General features: G+C 40.5%; 2 protein-coding genes across 8 annotated transcripts in view; one reads left to right on the top strand and one right to left on the bottom strand.

The window, feature by feature from the left end:
- tenm1 (teneurin transmembrane protein 1) overlaps positions 1-3,356 on the top strand; it is a 232,381-nt gene extending 229,025 nt beyond the window's left edge. For all 4 annotated transcript variants that reach the window (XM_014137549.2, XM_045692309.1, XM_014137548.2 and 1 more), the window contains exon 32: positions 8-3,356. In XM_014137549.2, the coding sequence (XP_013993024.1) occupies positions 8-763 (756 nt within the window). In that variant the 3' untranslated portion in view covers positions 764-3,356. The remainder of the gene's footprint in view (positions 1-7) is intronic.
- Positions 3,347-10,753, bottom strand: LOC106567801 (SH2 domain-containing protein 1A). 4 transcript variants are annotated; one of them, XM_045692310.1, is made up of 4 exons: positions 10,482-10,753; positions 9,984-10,047; positions 8,209-8,329; positions 3,347-3,702 (listed from the first exon to the last, which is right to left on the bottom strand). In XM_045692310.1, the coding sequence occupies exons 1-4, from the start codon at positions 10,609-10,611 to the stop codon at positions 3,571-3,573; spliced, it is 447 nt and encodes a 148-aa protein (XP_045548266.1). In that variant the 5' UTR covers positions 10,612-10,753; the 3' UTR covers positions 3,347-3,570. The 4 variants fall into 4 exon arrangements, 3 of the variants coding, with proteins under 3 accessions (XP_045548266.1, XP_013993026.2, XP_045548267.1); XR_006758373.1 differs by having other exon boundaries at positions 3,508-3,702; positions 8,209-8,297; XM_014137551.2 differs by lacking the exon at positions 8,209-8,329.
- Between the last annotated feature and the right edge of the window lie 2,745 nt (positions 10,754-13,498).

Genomic DNA, 13,498 nt, shown 5'->3' with positions numbered 1-13,498 from the left:
CTGCCAGGTTCTGTTGGGTATCCAGTGTGAGTTGCAGAAACACCTGAAGAACTTCATCTCTCTGGACCGGCTGCCTATGAGTAAGGTGAGTGGCCAGCTGGGGGCGTGGCATGGCCGGAGGCCCCGCTTCTCTGCCATCTCCTCCATCTTTGGTAAGGGCGTCAAGTTTGCCATCAGAGATAATGTCGTCACCACCGAAATCATTGGGGTGGCGAGCGAGGACAGCCGACGTGTGGCAGCAATCCTAAACCACGCGGTCTACCTCTCCGGCCTGCACTTCACGGTGGGCGGTCTGGACACTCACTACTTTATCAAGCCTGGCCTGTTGGAGGGGGACCTGGGAGTGGTCGGCCACACCGGAGTGGGTCGCGTCCTGGAAAACGGCATCAACATGACCGTGTCCCAGATGACGACAGTGGTGGGTGGGAGGACTAGGCGCTTCGCTGACATCCAGATGCAGCACGGGACTCTGTGCTTCAACATCCGCTACGGTGCCACAGAGGAAGAGGAGCGGGAGCATGTTCTGGAGGTGGCCCGGCAGAGGGCGGTGGAGCAGGCCTGGGTCATCGAGCAGAGGAGGCTGGAGGAAGGAGAGCAGGGCTCCAGGCTCTGGACAGAGGGGGAGAGGCAGCAGCTGCTCTCCACTGGACAGGTGCCCGGCTACGATGGCTACTTCGTGCTCTCCGTGGAGCAGTACCTGGAGCTCTCTGACAGTGCCAACAACATTCACTTCATGAGGCAAAGTGAAATAGGGAGGAGGTAACAGCGGCATCGTGCTTCACTACTGCCGTGGGTTCCCCTTCACCAAAGACAGTCTGTTTTTAGACATACAATGATTTGTTGTACCGTTTTTTCTAGAATGATGACGATAAAATAAGAAAAAGACAACTGCCTTTAAAAGTGACAATTAAAAGTGACAAATGATGGTATTTTGTTTCACCTGTGTTTTGATTGTTTAGTTTTTTCTGAGAATGAGTTGATCATTTGAAACTCTTGACTGTCTTTCATTGAGTGATTTAGCTAGCTTCTGTAATTTGACCTACTTTGTAAACTGTTAGATATGCTGAATCTGAGATGAGACGCTATATCAAGTTCATTACCATATAATTCATCTTTATACATATAGTATGTATAACAGTGTTGTGAATTTCTCTCATTTCAGTTTATACAGTACATATCTCTCTGATCTTTTGAAAATGGTAGTGACAGCTACAGTCTTCTTTTGTGACTACGAGACTCACTGGCATCGGGGATTGCTGCTTCCTGCGTATTTGAAGCTCTGGTGGTACAATGAAGTAGATTGTGTGTGTTTAGACACATTAAATTGTATATAGCAAGTGCTTTAGCGAGATACAAGTGCTTAACTTGATGTGTTGTTACTGATTATTAATTGTTAATCCTATCAATAGAAGTGATCACTGGAGTTACACAGAGCAACGGGAAAAAGTATTCATGCTGAAAACCTGTATAGTTTACATTATTATTATTTTATTTTTTACAAATTGCTTATTGTAAAATATAATGTATTATCTGGGTGGAGCTTGTGCCTTTCTGCTCTTAAAAAAACTTTGAAGGATGACAATTCAAAAAGCATCTTTCCATACCATGAAAAGTGTTATTATTTGTATAATTGATCTACTGGACTAGAATCCTTATGGAGTGGAGCTTGCAGGGCAGACTATAGTGGCCTATACAAAGTGCTAAATCATAGTGTAAATGCTGCAAATACCTCATCATATTGTAATTCACAGGTATTACATTCATTGTACCTTAATTATTCTGATGCCATTACAAGGCAATCCTTACCATACCCTGTTTAGATAGACAGAAGTGTCCCAGTAATAGAAATATCTGAGCTAGCAAGTCAATTGGTTAAATAAGACCTACCTGGTTAAATAAACTTTAAATAAATAAAAATTGGCACTGAGAAATCCAAACGTCATGAATTAGTAAGAATCAATGGTTTGCATGTTAAAAAAAGGTGATAAGCTTGTAAAAAAAATGTCCATACATGTAGGACAAGGCACACTTCAAGTTTACATAGTGGATAGAAATATAGACTTTACATCAGGAGCAGGAAATCATAACAGGCTGAAAAGCAGCAAGAGAAGAGGACAAATTCACATTAGGTGGCTTACAAGAGCCTAAGTGTGTACCAGTTACAGGTCAAATATAGTGGATATGGGGGAGGACTTTTCAAAAAGAAATGCACACAGAGAGTAGCTGTTTCCCACAAATAAAACGAATTGGAAACAATGTTTCAATATTTACACATTTAATTTTTTTCTGTGCTTAATTTACTGCAACAAAGTCACATTGTGTTGCAGTATTAGTCATTCCTATTCCTCTGTGGAAAGACTGTAAGTAGTGCTATATGCCTCTGTGTCGAGTATTCCACAGAAATGATCTGAGGAACTTCGACATCCGCTACCCCTTCTTCACAACAGCTAAAATATTTTCAATACAGCCCCAATTAAACAAGCCTTAGTAAAGCAATAGTTTATTCAGTCCTTTGAAAGATCTAAGAAACCTCCTTATTTCCTAAGACTGACTTTCAAGTCTGGGAATTCATTTTAATTATTTAATTTATTTTGATCAGAGTATGACATGTTTGGAACCGAAAAAGAGGGGTTTAAAAAGTAAAATGTTGTCCAGCCATCCACCCTCACGCATTACCCACACACACAATTTGGTTGTATTGTTGTCAAGTAATTTTGTAATTGGGATGTGTATGGTTTGTGTGCTGACATTTGTTTTCTAAGCTTCCCATATGGAAATGAAACATTTAGCACTGTGGAAAAGTCTGAACCAAAAGCATGAAGTGCTGTTGGACGAAGCCAAACACCCTATATTCTGATATTCACTTTAATACTGTGAAGTTCATCAATATGTAATTCTGTGCAACCTTATCTGTTGTTTTTTACTTTAATTCTCATTGGGATGTATTGCAAAAAAATCAATTGTATAAAACGTAGGCTATATGATATAATATATAACATATTTTGGGTAAATTAATTGATAGTACTCCCTATAATTGATAATGCTCTGCCCATTGGTGGTCAAATTGATGATACTGTCTTAGTCGGGTAACAGAGTCTGAGAGCGAAGATGATGAGATTGCCAAGATACATTTGTGATATACGGTATACTATGTAGACTGATGGTATGAAAACACTATTGCTTGACTGCATTTTCTACTCTGGGCTTTGACCAAGAGGCATGTATTTTCTGCGAGTGCTCCAGGAAGTGGGTGTAAATAATGAGAAATTAATATATTGGGTGTGGAAAGTTCATGTTCAAAACAAGGTACTTTGAAGGTTTGACTTTTAATAAATAAATGTGCAAATTCTTTGTCCGTATGTTTTGATGTTTATTTCATTGTATCATGAAATAATATGAGTACCACTGGTTTAAATTGAACTGGACATAATGCAAAAAATAGTTAATCAAACAATGTGATTTAAACAAAATACAAATACACATCAATTATTTAATTGGAATCTTTTCACAGTTCTTCAAATATATTGTTGTCAAAGTTTGTATCTTTGAAGAGGAGCCATCATCTCATTGCTACTGCAGGTCAGTGTGTTGGTTTTCAACTGGATAGAGGAGGGGCATCTCCAGGCCCTGGTTTGGATTACCAAAGGCAGCTATCAGATTCCTTATCTTCCTGAATAATCGTGTCTGTACTCCAGGGTTTGTCTGAAACACAGAAACGCCTTATCTGTTCATTCAGGTCAAGTCAGGATAGAGTTTCCTATTTCCAAAATAACTATAAGGTAATTAGTAGACCAGCCGACCTGGAAAAGGTGCTTGCTGCTACATGCTGTCATCCATGCTAGATCAAACTACAATTTATTTTTATTTTACCGAGAACATGTTCTCATTTACAGCAACGACCTGGGGAATAGTTACAGGGGAGAGGAGGGGGATGAAAGAGCCAATTGTAAGATGGGGATTATTAGGTGACCATGATGGTACGGGGGGAAAAAAATGTATGAAATGTATGCATTCACTACTGTAAGTGGCTCTGGATAAGAGCGTCTGCTAAATGACTAAAATGTAGAAATGTATGAGGGCCAGATTGGGAATTTAGACAGGACACCAGGGTTAACACACCTACTCTTACAATAAGTGCCATGGGATCTTTAATGTCCTCAGAGAGTCAGAACACCCATTTAACATCCCATCTGAAAGACAGCACCCTACACAGGGTAGTGTCCCAATCACTGCCCTGGGGTATTTTTTTTTTTTTTAGACCTAAGGAAAGAGTGCCCCCTACTGGCCCTCCAACACCACTTCCAGCAGCATCTGGTCTCCCATCCAGGGCCTGACCAGGACCAACCCTGCTTAGCTTCAGAAGCAAGCCAGCAGTGGGATGCAGGGTGGTATGCAATGGGGTGATTCATATAGTTAGGCTGGATAACGTGCTACGTATTATTTACATTTTTACATAATGGAATTAGTAATATATTTATATTCAGTAAATTTGGTCAGAATCTATCCTATTTGGCTGCTTAAAAATTACATTTCAGTTTCAATATCACTGGCCCAGAAAGTCAGTTTCTTACGAGGTAAAGCTCTCCTGGTTCAGTGGGGTCTCCTGTAGTTTTCTCAGCGTGTCTACGTCATCTGAGAAGGGCCCATGGTGGTTCTACAAGCCACAACTGCATACTAACTCTGAAAAGTAACTATTAATGCATCCATTCCATAGTCTTAGTGTTTATGTTTGATAATCCACTCATTTTCTGTTGAGAGTGTCAGTTTATTTGACCTATCATTTCCATTATGCCCATTTTCACCAGATTTCACCTTGAAGCCATTGAAAATAGGCTTCAAAATCCAAATCTAACAGGTTATCCGGCATAACTTTTTTTTTAGGGGTGGATCAGCTTTAATATTGCAAATAGATTAATCCAATTGTCAGCAAAATTTCCAATCCCCCATATTCTTTTTATAAATACATTATTTAAAATATATATTTCCTTTATTATTTTCCCCTAACCCTACCACCCCTCCCCTAATTGGAGTAAACTAATGGAAAACAACACTTAGGCTTCAACTTCCAGCTTATATATACTATATACATTTTACAGACACAATATAGTTTACATTAGTTATCTTTGTTTGTTTTTAGTCCCATCCTTCAACTACCCTCAACCCCTCCCATCTCAGTTTATATTTCTATTTGTCATATATTTTCAACTATGCTGTAAAGTTTCACAAAAGTTCTGAACCTACATCGCATTCGGAAAGTATTCTGACCCCTTAACTTTTTTACTTTTTCCACATTTTGTTACAAATTCTCAATCTACATACAATACCCTATAATGACAAAGTCAAAAACAGGTTTTTAAAAATGTTTGCAAATGTATTAAAAATAAAAAACAGGAATACTTTATTAACATAAGTATTCAGACCCTTTGCTATGAGACACAAAATTCAGGTGCATCCTGTATCCATTGATCATCCTTGAGATGTTTCTACAACTTGGAGTTCACCTGTGGTAAATTCAGTAGATTGAACATGATTTGTAATTGTTTACCTGTCATATACAGTTGAAGTTGGAAGTTTACATACACTTAGGTTGGAGTCATTAAAACTTGTTTTTGAACTACTCCACAAATTTCTTGTTAACAAACTATAGTTTTAGCAATTCGGTTAGGACATCTACTTTGGGCATGACACAAATAATTTTTCCAACAATTGTTTACAGACAGATTATTTCACTTATAATTCACTGTATCACAATTCCAGTGGGTCAGAAGTTTACATACACTAAGTTGACTGTGCCTTTAAACAGCTTGTAAAATTCCAGAAAATTATGTCCTGGCTTTAGAAGCTTCTGATAGGCTAATTGACATAATTTGAGTCAATTGGAGGTGTACCTGTGGATGTATTTCAAGGCCTACCTTCTAACTCAATGCCTCTTTGCTTGACATCATGGGAAAATCAAAAGAAATTAGCCAAGACCTCAGAATAAAAATGGTATACCTCCACAAGTCTGGTTCATCCTTGGGAGCAATTTCCAAACGCCTGAAGGTACCACATTCATCTGTACAAACAATGGTACGCAAGTATAAACACCATGGGACCACGCAGCCATCATACCGCTCAGGAAGGAGACACGTTCTGTCTCCTAGAGATGAAAGTACTTTGGTGCAAAAAGTGCAAATGTAACCGATGTGAAATGGCTAGTTAGTTGGCGGTGGTGCGCGCTAATAGCATTTCAATCAGTGACGTCACTCGCTCTGAGACTTGAAGTAGGGTTTCCCCTTGCGTTGCAAGGGCCGCGGCTTTTGTGGCGCGATGGGTAACGATGCTTCGTGGGTGTCAGTTGTTGATGTGTGCAAGAGTCCCTGGTTCGAGCCCGGGTTGGGGCGAAGAGAGGGACGGAACCTACACTGTTTCACAAATCAATCCCAGAACAACAACAAAGGACCTTGTGAAGATGCTGGAGGAAACAGGTACAAAAGTATCTATATCCACAGTAAAACGAGTCCTATATCGACATAACCTGAAAGGCCGCTCAGCAAGGAAGAAGCCACTGCTCCAAAACCACCATAAAAAAGCCAGACTACGGTTTGCAACTGCACATGGGACAAAGATCATACTTTTTGGAGAAATGTCCTCTGGTCTGATGAAACAAAAATAGAACTGTTTGCCCATAATGACCATTGTTATGTTTGGAGGAAAAAGGGGGAGGCTTGCAAGCCGAAGAACACCATCCCAACCGTGAAGCACGGGGGTGGCAGCATCATGTTGTGGGGGTGCTTTGCTGCAGGAGAGACTGGTGCACTTCACAAAATAGATGGCAGCATGAAGAAGGAAAATGATGTGGATATATTGAAGCAACATCTTAAGACATCAGTCAGGAAGTTAAAGCTTGGTCGCAAATCGGTCTTCCAAATGGACAATGACCCCAAGCATACTTCCAAAGTTGTGGCAAAATGGCTTAAGTACAACAAAGTCAAGGTACTGGAGTGGCCATCACAAAGCCCTGACCTCAACCCTATAGAACATTTGTGGGCAGAACTGAAAAAGTGTGTGTGCGAGCAAGGAGGCCTACAAACCTGACTCAGTTACACCAGCCGGCTCTGTCAGGAGGAATGGGCCAAAATTCACCCAACTTATTGTGGGAAGCTTGTGGAAGGCTACCCGAAACGTTTGACCCAAGTTAAACAATTTAAAGGCAATGCTACCAAATACTAATTGAGTGTATGTAAACTTCTGACCCAATGGGAATGTGATGAAAGAATTGTGAAAAACTGATATATAAACTGATAAATATATATAATATTCTATTGATTGCAAAAATGTTGTATCATTTAAATTGAAAAACTACGTTTTGAAGAGCGCGTCATTTTGTGTATCAGTTCATTCCATGTGTCATGGAATCGGTACATAGAAAATCTCTTCCCAACTATTTTGCGATCTGTATGGCAAAGTGGGTCGCGGACCTGCTTAGCAGCCGTGTCTGAGCTCAGTTTGGCTGCTGCGCAAGTGGGAGGGAGATGCCCGTGTGCTTCGCGTTTTACCTCATATTTTTTCTTCAGTTTTATTGAAGATCACTCGGCAACCCACACGCTGAAGCGCTGTCAGCCACTCACTCAACTGCCATCACTCACCGCTGTCAACAAATGGACTCAAGCTAGCCACCAGTTCTGACTGAACTCATACAGTGATATTTGATTTTATCTCTCTTGGTTTCATACAAACTTTGAGAAATAACGAGTGCCCACAATGTGTTTGGTGCAGGGAAGTGCTTAGGAATGAGTCTCTCAAAACGAACAAATTAAAACGACAAATCCTGACCAAACATCCACAGCATGACGGTAAACCCAGGGAGTTATTTCAGAACAGGGCACAATGATTCAGGAAACAGTGCTTCGACAGTGGAAAAGTAAGTCAGCTAGCAAGGCATTGTTGTCAGAAATAAGGGAGTACTATCGCTCATAGGACTAGATGTGATTTTCTCTTTTAAACATTCCCCTTGTACACAGCTAATAGCTAGCTAACGTTAGCCAAAGCAAGTTAGATACTGTACTGATAGTGCAACCCTAAGTAACAGTACAGATGAAGATATAACATTATCAGGCCTACTGTACATCTTACTGTAGAAATTACTGTTAAAAACAAGTCTAGGTTGGAACTGTTGCTGTTAAAATACAAGTAATAATTATTATTCTGGAATAAATTGACACTCACAATTCTGGGTTGCTCATCTACAGCAGGAAGCTGTCTCCTGCATGACTGAGAAAGCAGTAGATGTTCTGATCCAGTTTGGCACCACAAACCTATCAGAGTCAGAGTTCTCAGATCTGGCATACTTAAAAAACAAGTACAGAAACAGGGTTGCACTGTCAAAAACTGAGCCCAGAATAGTGTGTGTGTGTGTGTGTGTGTGTGTGTGTGTGTGTGTGTGTGTGTGTGTGTGTGTGTGTGTGTGTGTGTGTGTTCTGGTCTACATCTGTGTGATGTGATTAATCAGTTTATTCCAGTTCAAAATAAAATGTATTTATTTTCTTGTAATAGCAATAGTTCCAACCTAGACTTTTTTTCAACAATACTTTCTACAGTAAGATGTACAGTAGGCCTGAACATTTTTATAATCTGTACTGTTTTTTTTTATCAATTTGTATATTTGAGTTTAACCATAATATTTGTTGTAATATTTATTCTGTCTTTTCTGGTGGATTAAACTGAAATTGCAAGCAACTTTCTATGGCTTTTAAAAAAAATAGTGATATTTTGGAGATTTCATTTTCAAATAACCGAAAGTGAGAGGCTGTAATATCATAAAAAATAAAAATATTTTACCTTTATTTAACTAGGCAAGTCAGTTAAGAACAAATTCTTATTTACAATGACTGCCTACCCGGGTGACGCTGGGCCAATTGTGCACCGCACTATGGGACTCCCTTGCACTGAGGTGCAGTGTCTTAGACCACTGTGCCACTCGAAGGGCGCCTCTTGCACTGAGATGCAGTGTCTTAGACCACTGTGCCACTCGAAGGGCAAAAGGCCATTCTTGAACACGGGGTGAGCCATTCTGCTAGAGCACCAGTTTGGTTTTAAGTATAGCTTTTGTATGACTGAAGCCTTTAGAGAGGTCTAATACTTTAATATTTAATAATGTCTGCCCTCCGAATTCATATTCATTATATAAATAGGCCCGTTTAATTTTGTCTGGCTTACCATTCTAAATAAAATGTCATATTTTTTGCTCATACAGTACCAGTCAAAAGTTTGGACACACCTACTCATTCAATGGTTTTTCTTTATTTTTACTGTTTTCTACATTGTAGAATAATAGTGAAGACATCAAAACTATGAAATAACACATATGGAATCATGTAGTAACCAAAACATTTTTAAACAAATCAAAATATATTTTATATTTGAGATTCTTCAAAGTTGCCTCCCTTTGCCTTGATGACAACTTTGCACACTCTTGGCATTCTTTGGCACACTTTTTTGGTTACTACATGATTCCATATGTGTTATTTCATAGTTTTGATGTCTTCACTATTATTCTACAATGTAGAAAATAGTACAAATAAAGAAAAACCCTTGAATGAGTAGGCGTGTCCAAACTTTTGACTAGTACTGTATTTTTTTTTTAAGTCGTTAGGTGTAGGCCGGGCCACAAGCATCTGGCCTAACTTTGTTTATCATTGCATCATTGTTTGATCTAGCATGTATGAGAGCCTGTAACAAGTAAAAATCAATTAAATCAATTAAAAGCAAGCACTTTTTCCTGGTTGGTTGGTCTACTAAATATCAATAATACAATACCATTTTATAATTTTGTATCTAGTGTTTTGAGGCCACATTTCTTAAGGGAAGTGCTTTCTATAATTAGAATGTAAGAAAATGTGTGTGAATGTGCAGTATATTGTAGCAATTCATGTGTGTCCATGCGGTAATCTACTATTAATCAATGGATATTGATAACATTACTGTTTCTTCTCTTTACTCACCTCAACTGTCCAGGACCCCTCATTGATTTGGAAAACTCTGTAGGTATAGACAACACCTTTGCATCTTTCCGTGAAAATAGCAGAAAAACATGATTACAGCATTTCAATGCGGAGTTATTTTTTGTTTAATCGTACTGTACATTACAGTCCAGTATTTATGGTATTCTATAGTCTGTGTAAATTGGAGACAAATGAAATGGAACAACCAGTCTGTATGAGCATGAATCAGAAAGATGGAAACACAGGTGTGTGTCATACAAATATGCATGTCATATCATCCATCTGATGATTCATTCTGTAACATTGTTATCCACCGCCTTGCTGAGAAATTAGTATTCTAAGTACATTTCCATCAAAACAGCATTGATGCAAATGTGAATTCATAGCATAAGTCAATCAAAATGGCAATAACTAAACCTACATGTTTAAAATATTTATGGTCACATGATGTTAGGTCAAAAACATACAATGGATCAACAATACTGTTGAGGTACTCACAGAACACATAGGCAGTAGGTGTTGGGCATACTCTCACTGTCTCGGAGTAGATAACTCCCATCTCTCCCCACTGCACCCAGGATCCTCTCAGTAGTGGCCTTGCTGATAGCCCCGTGGTAAACAGAAACATGCTCTATGATACTGAAACTTGACATCTCTTTCAATAGCACTGACACATATTCAGTATGGTAGTATTTATGGTGTGGTAGCATCTATAGGAAATCATCATTTCCTGAGAGGAAAGAAAAGATCACACAGCCTGTTGTCATATTAAAAGGGATACTTCACCCAAATTACATATTGGTTAACTTGCTCTGTAAGCAGTCAATGGACAAAGTATGACAGTCCAGGCTTTGGTTTAGTTTCCCTGGCAATTGTTAGCATTGTGGCACCAATCCCAATCAAGTCATGGGACCGATATTATCATTTTTTACACATCATGTTCAAATCATCTACTGTGACTTTGAGCTTTACAATCAATTTTAGATACTTTCAGATGATTTGGACATGATTCAAGAAAAATGCTAATATCTGTCCCTTGATAGATACTGCCAGGGAAACTAAACCAAAGTATGGATTGCATTTTGTAATTTGGGTGAACTATCCCTTTAAGGTTATGCCTACATGTCACCTTAATTTGCATTGAACTTTTCTGTTTATTGTAATCTTCATATAATGTTCATATTATCTGATGATATGATGGGTCTGGATGAGTTTTAATAACTAAAATAACAATTTGAAGCAAAAACTATGGAATTATCATCGAAGACAATTCCATTGCATCTGCGCTTCTCAAACCCAGCCACAGAGTGGCAGTAAAACAGAGCCTATATCAATGCTTGTTACTCAGTGTCTTCATTGTCTCTATGATGGTTGCAAAAACAAATGTCAGGAGAAAAAAGTGGTTAGTTTTGATTGTATGGAAAACAATGAAATGCATGTTAAAATTGCTACACTGTGATACAAACTCTAGTCCCTGGCTTTCCCATGTATGTTCAACTTGAGCATGGCTTTAAATAATTGAACGGGGGTTTCGTTTTCACACCAAGAAGATAGCCAGACAGTTATATCATTATGAATCATTGTATTCTTATTAGGGCTGGCACAATCACTGTATAATCATGTAACTGACATTTATGGACAATAACTGTGAAAGAAATAAATAATCTCCATAATCATCTTCATACATTTATTTTAAGAGGGGAAGGGGGATGCAACTTCATTTTCAAGTAGATATAGTTTACACAATAGAAGTTTTCCATTTTTACATGAAGAGGGAAAGCTTCATACCCAAAAGTTCAGAGTGGTCAAAACCATTCATTTTTGAGACGGGGGTCACCAAAGCTGTGTTACAATATTTTTTTCAAAGATGCGTTATGATACATAACAAGGTCCCAAAAAATGTTTTATGACAAGAATCATGATCATTTGCATGATAATTAATTGTTACACAAAATTATATAATCGTCACAGCCCAATGAAATTCAAATGAAGAGTGTCTGGAACACATAACTCATAGCGTATCCAGATAAGGGTTATACATTTGACACAATACAATGTTAATTATGGTTCAAGATAGACAAATTATACAGTTTACAGTAGATGTTTGCATGTAACTTTTCTTGCCGTTTAGAAGGCTGTCACGCCCTGACCTGAGAGAGACGGTTTATTTCTCTAGGTTGTTAGGTCAGGGTGTGGGGTGGGCTTTCTATGGTTTATATGTCTTTGTGTTGAGCCGAGTATGGTTCCTAATCAGAGGCAGCTGTCTATCGTTGTCTCTGATTAGGAATCATACTTAGGCAGCCCTTTTTTCTAACCTTTAGTTGTGGGATCTTGTTTTTGGGTTGTGCCTGTGAGCACACCATTACTTCACGTTTCGTTTGCGTCTGTATTTGTTTTGGTGAGATTCATTTATTAAAACATGTGGAACTCTACGCACGCTGCGCCTTGGTCTACTCCTTTTGACGAACGTGACAGAAGATCCCACCACCAAAGGACCAAGCAGCGTGCCCAGGAGGAGCAGGGATCCTGGGCTAGGGAGAAGAGAGAGTGGAGGAAGTTCTGGACCTGGGAGGAGGTAATGGCAGGGGACAAGACCCTGCCATGGAAGCAGGTGGAGACGGCGCAAGCGGAACGGCGATGCTATGAGGAGCTAGCCCAACAACGGAAGCCCGAGAGGCAGCGCCAAAAATATTTTTTTGGGGGGGCACACGGGGAGATTGGCTAAGTCGGGGTTGAGACCTGAGCCAACTCTCCGTGCTTACAGTGGGGAGCGAGTGACCGAGCAAGCACCGTGTTATGCGGTGATGTGCACTGTGTTGCCAGTGCGCACTCACAGCCCGGTGCGCTCGGTGCAAGCTCTTCACCGTTGCCGTGCTAGAGTTGGCCGTCAGCCAGGAAGAAGTGTGCCGGCTCAGCGTTCCTGGTCTCCAGTGCGTCTCTTCAGCCCAGGTTATCCTGCGCCAGCTCTACGCACAGTACCCCCCGTTCACCAGCACAGCCCAGTTCGTCCTGTGCCAGCGCTCCACCCTTGCTGGGCTAAAATAACCATCCAGCCAGGACGGGGTGTGCCAGCCCTAAGCTCCAGACCTCCAGTGCGCTTCCACGGCCCAGTATACCCTGTGCCTGCTTTACGTACCCAGTCTCCTGTGCGTCTCCCCAGTCCGGTGAGACCGGTTCCAGCTCCACGTAGGAAGCCTCCAGTGATGATCCATGGCACAAAGCCTCCAGTGATAATCCATGGCCCGGAGTCTTCAGCGGCGGCCCGCAGCCCGGAGTCTTCAGCGGCGGTCGGCAGTTCAGAGCCTCCGGCGATGATCCACGGTCTGGTTCCTCCGGCGACACAGAAGCGGGGGGGATCAGCGGGCGGTGTGGGGGCTACGTCCCGAACCAGAGCCGCCGCCAAGTATAGATGCCCACCCGGACCCTCCCCTATAGGTTCAGGTTTCCGGCCGGGAGTCCGCACCTTTGGGGGGGGGGGTACTGTCACGCCCTGACCTGAGAGAGACGGTTTATTT

The sequence above is a fragment of the Salmo salar genome, chromosome ssa13, assembly GCF_905237065.1.
Source record: "Salmo salar chromosome ssa13, Ssal_v3.1, whole genome shotgun sequence".
Taxonomy (NCBI): domain Eukaryota; kingdom Metazoa; phylum Chordata; class Actinopteri; order Salmoniformes; family Salmonidae; genus Salmo; species Salmo salar.
Note: the sequence above shows the minus strand (reverse complement) of the source record. Positions and strands in the feature narration are given on the sequence as shown.

Excerpts from the sequence above, each read along its gene's own strand:
- LOC106567801 (XM_045692310.1), bottom strand. The coding sequence starts at position 10,611 with ATGTTTCTGTTTACCACGGGGCTATCAGCAAGGCCACTACTGAGAGGA. Across the intron at positions 8,330-9,983 it reads AGGGGTCCTGGACAGTTGAG|TATGCCAGATCTGAGAACTC; the intron begins GTGAGTAAAGAG and ends TTGTTTTTTAAG. Across the intron at positions 3,703-8,208 it reads TAGATGAGCAACCCAGAATT|ACAAACCCTGGAGTACAGAC; the intron begins GTGAGTGTCAAT and ends TCTGTGTTTCAG.